Source organism: Chrysochloris asiatica, unplaced genomic scaffold, assembly GCF_000296735.1.
Source record: "Chrysochloris asiatica unplaced genomic scaffold, ChrAsi1.0 scaffold00138, whole genome shotgun sequence".
Taxonomy (NCBI): Eukaryota; Metazoa; Chordata; class Mammalia; order Afrosoricida; family Chrysochloridae; genus Chrysochloris; species Chrysochloris asiatica.
In genome coordinates this window covers 8969786-8973271 of record NW_006408656.1, presented here as the reverse complement: position 1 = coordinate 8973271, position 3486 = coordinate 8969786, and the positions used below count along the sequence as shown (strand labels likewise).

Genomic DNA, 3486 nt, shown 5'->3' with positions numbered 1-3486 from the left:
CCTTATCCTCCAAACCAAAGTAAGTCACCAAATGTCTTTTCTTGGGATAGAAGTTTATCTGTCTTGTTTTCACCTTTCCCATCAGAAACAGCTTCCTAAGACACCACCTCCCCCCCGAAAAAAAAAAAAAAACCACTCAAACAACAAAACACATGTTCAATTCGTGATTGTTTTACATTTTCATAGTATTTTAACATTTAACAGAAACTGTATACAATAGATTTTTATATATCTTACATATGATAGCCACTACAGAAATTTACATAGGTTAGAAGCAAAAAACTGGTTAGAGGGGGTCCAGTCCTGTGGGTTATTTTCTCCTACAGATCATAGATCAGAGTTCATTGGGGGGGGGGGGGGGCTTCAAATTGCTCAATTACATGACAAGTAAGAAAAGGTTACAACACAGCTTGTTGGATAGAGATACCAGATACTGAATCCATCCATATTCTAGGGCACCACTCAAACATACACTTCCCACGTAATCACGTATATAGGTTCCTATTCATGACTTGGGAACCATTACATAGATGTCTCTTTCAATTCTTACTCAATCCAGCAGATCCATGAGAAATCACCTATCCTTCTCTTTGTTGCCCAGAGTGAAAAGAAACCCACAACTTTCAGTCAGTATTAGTCTATTCCTCCAAAATCTGATTTGACTATAGTACTTAATAACCCAGAAGTAAAACAAAGTTGCCCTAGTTTAGTCAAAGATGGTCAGAAATACTTGTTTGGAAAATGGGAAATTTAAATCTGCCAAAGTCAAATGGTTTCCAAACAAACTATCAACTGATAGAAGTGGGTTCTGCTTTCCCATTTGCAGTAGCCACTCCACTCTGAGGCAATAGTACAGAGGCTTTCTCAGAATTTCGAGATCCCTGGGATCTGCATCCATCTACATCCATCGGCATCTGGCCCTGTTAAAAGAAACAAGGGTACTTCATTACAAATTCATTCATTGCAATTTGAAGCATAAAACTGCCTCAGCAAAGCCTATTTGTGACTGCAGCAAAACAACAGAAGTAAAGTAACTCAGGAGAGTTGCCCATAGTTAGCTATCCCAGTCCCTCAGAGTCAGAACGCATTACTTGTAGCATTCATGAGGCTCTCCCAATGAGAGGAAGAGCTGTGGGTTGTTTCTTCCAAATGAAATGGCCATGTTCTGCGGAAGTTCCAGAACAGCCAAAAGACCACAGGAAGACAGTCCTTTGGGCCTCTGCTTGAAACCATCAGCTATTACATGTAACTGCTGGTCTTCAGTTAGGGCCTGCAACAGGCATCCTATCTTAAAAGGCTCAGAGAAAGGAGCTAAACCACACAACTTGCACTTATTCTACAGTAACAATTCTAGTGTTAACCTTCCCCTTAAACAATTTACCTAAATCCCTTGCCTTAACTTTTTCTAATTAACTAAATAAATTATGTACTATTCTGTGGCATTGGGGGGAACAGAGACCACAAGTTATTCTAAGGGCCCATTTGGAGAACTGAAGATACAAGGGCATTCAGGGGCAGAAAAATGCATTTTTTTTTAAAGTACCTTCCTTATATGGTATCACTGAGCGAAAGACATCTGGGATCTGGGGCATCTTTATACTCTACTTGTGATGACACCCTCACTCCCTGAGAGTTCATTTTAGCCAGCAGGGTGCCCTCTGCCTGGCTGGGTCACTACATGAGGGAAGTCTGGCTAGGGTTGTTCTTCACTTGCCAATATATCCGCTGGACCTTCGGCAATTTCTTTGATTGAATTATCTTCAAGCGTTAATGAAGGATCAAAAAGCAAGGGTGAAGGAGGACACTGCATTCCATCACCCACAACATCCAAGTCCTAGGAAAAGAGAGAGAAACACCTATCAGCAATACCAAGGGAAACAATTAGCTAGGAATGCAAATTTTTTTTTTTTTTTTTCAAAAAATCACAATGCCCTTCCATCCTCCACCCTTCCCTCATCTTGCCTTCCTTTAACACAAAAAATTCTCACTGTCCAACAAATAGAAAAAGATTCAGAAGCACTGAAATTTTTGTTGCCAAGTATAAAGCTCAGCACATACTACTATAATAGCTTTTAAAAGATGCTATTTCCACCAAGGCTAACTGTAACCAACATTTAAGACTCACCAGCGAAAATAGTTCATTTAAACAGTAATTACTTTCTTTTCTAATGAACTGCTAATAAGTTATACAAAAGATTTCTCCACCTTAACAAAGACAGCATATTAATGGCCAAATGGAACAAACAGCTAAATTGAAAATCAAGACGCTAACTTGCACTGCTACTCCAGGTGACTCTACTTTGGACAATCAGCATAACTGCCAATATTAGGAAATGAAAGTACTTAAAGATATTGGACAATGAAATTAATGCCAGAAGAGCCACACAGCAAGCTATAAGACAGCGAGAAAAGTACGACATAAAACTCAAAAGTTCCTATGAATGGATAGAAAACAGAAAATACTATTTTGGTTAAGTCCCTATCTCCAAAGAGTGCTGATCTTCAACCTAATGTAGTACAAAATAAAGAAGGTATATGAGAACTTGCTGTATGTACACTCGGCTCAATTTTTCTGTAAAATTAAAACTGCTCTAAAAAATAAAGTCTACTAATTATTAAAATAAATAAATGGCATTATATTCTACATGTTTCTTCCAACTGCACTGGCCATTCCCCACTGGAGTACTGAATAGCCAACAGACCACAGAAAGACACTGCTCTTGGATCCTGTTTGAAACCAATAGCTACAGCAAACCACTGGTCTTGATTCAGGGCCTAAAGCACTATAAAAGCTCACACTAAGAATCAAACTTTTATGCCACTGCTTTTTAAGAGCCTAAACTCTCCCAAGAATTAAAAACACCCTGAGCCTACTCTACTTGATAGAGGTTACATGTCCATTAACCTACTTTCTTGAGCTCAGTTCTGTTTCTAAAGTCTTAAGAGTTCAGTATCCTTTCCCTGGTGTTGCACTGCAGAATAATGCACTGGACCTTTACTAAGTCAGTTTGAACTACAAGGTAGGTGGCTCAAACCCAACAGCTTGCTACTCCTTAGAAACTCTAAAGAGGATCACTATGAGTCAGAACTGATTTGATGGCACTTTAACAGCAACTACAAAAATAAACACATGAGAACCACAATATCTTCACAATAACAACTGGTTCCAACTCATAACGACCCTGCTGTATAGGGTTTCCAAGGAGCAGCTGGTGAGCTTGAACTGCTGACCTTATGGTTGAAACTGAATTAACCCACAGCGCCACAATCCACACCAGTAGCTCCACCTAATGTCCTCCTCAGGCATGTCTGAAAACTTCTATACTATAGGTTTTCCTCACTATGCAAAAGTAAAGCTTTCCAATAAATAAGACAAAATAGCATTTAACAAAGCAGCTCTTACCATGAACTTAAATGGGAAAAATCTGAGACCCAAAAATTAATCTACTAAAAAAAAAAAAAAAAAATTAATCTACCAAAGAATAC

The 3486-nt window shown here is 38.7% G+C and overlaps 1 protein-coding gene across 1 annotated transcript in view; it reads right to left on the bottom strand.

The window, feature by feature from the left end:
• Positions 1-788: 788 nt before the first annotated feature.
• The window catches only part of KANSL2 (KAT8 regulatory NSL complex subunit 2), a 16350-nt gene continuing 13652 nt past the window's right edge, over positions 789-3486 (bottom strand). Inside the window, exons 8-9 of the mRNA XM_006870107.1 lie at positions 1715-1834; positions 789-920 (exon numbers count right to left, since the gene is read on the bottom strand). Coding sequence (XP_006870169.1) covers positions 789-920; positions 1715-1834 — 252 coding nt within the window. The remainder of the gene's footprint in view (positions 921-1714; positions 1835-3486) is intronic.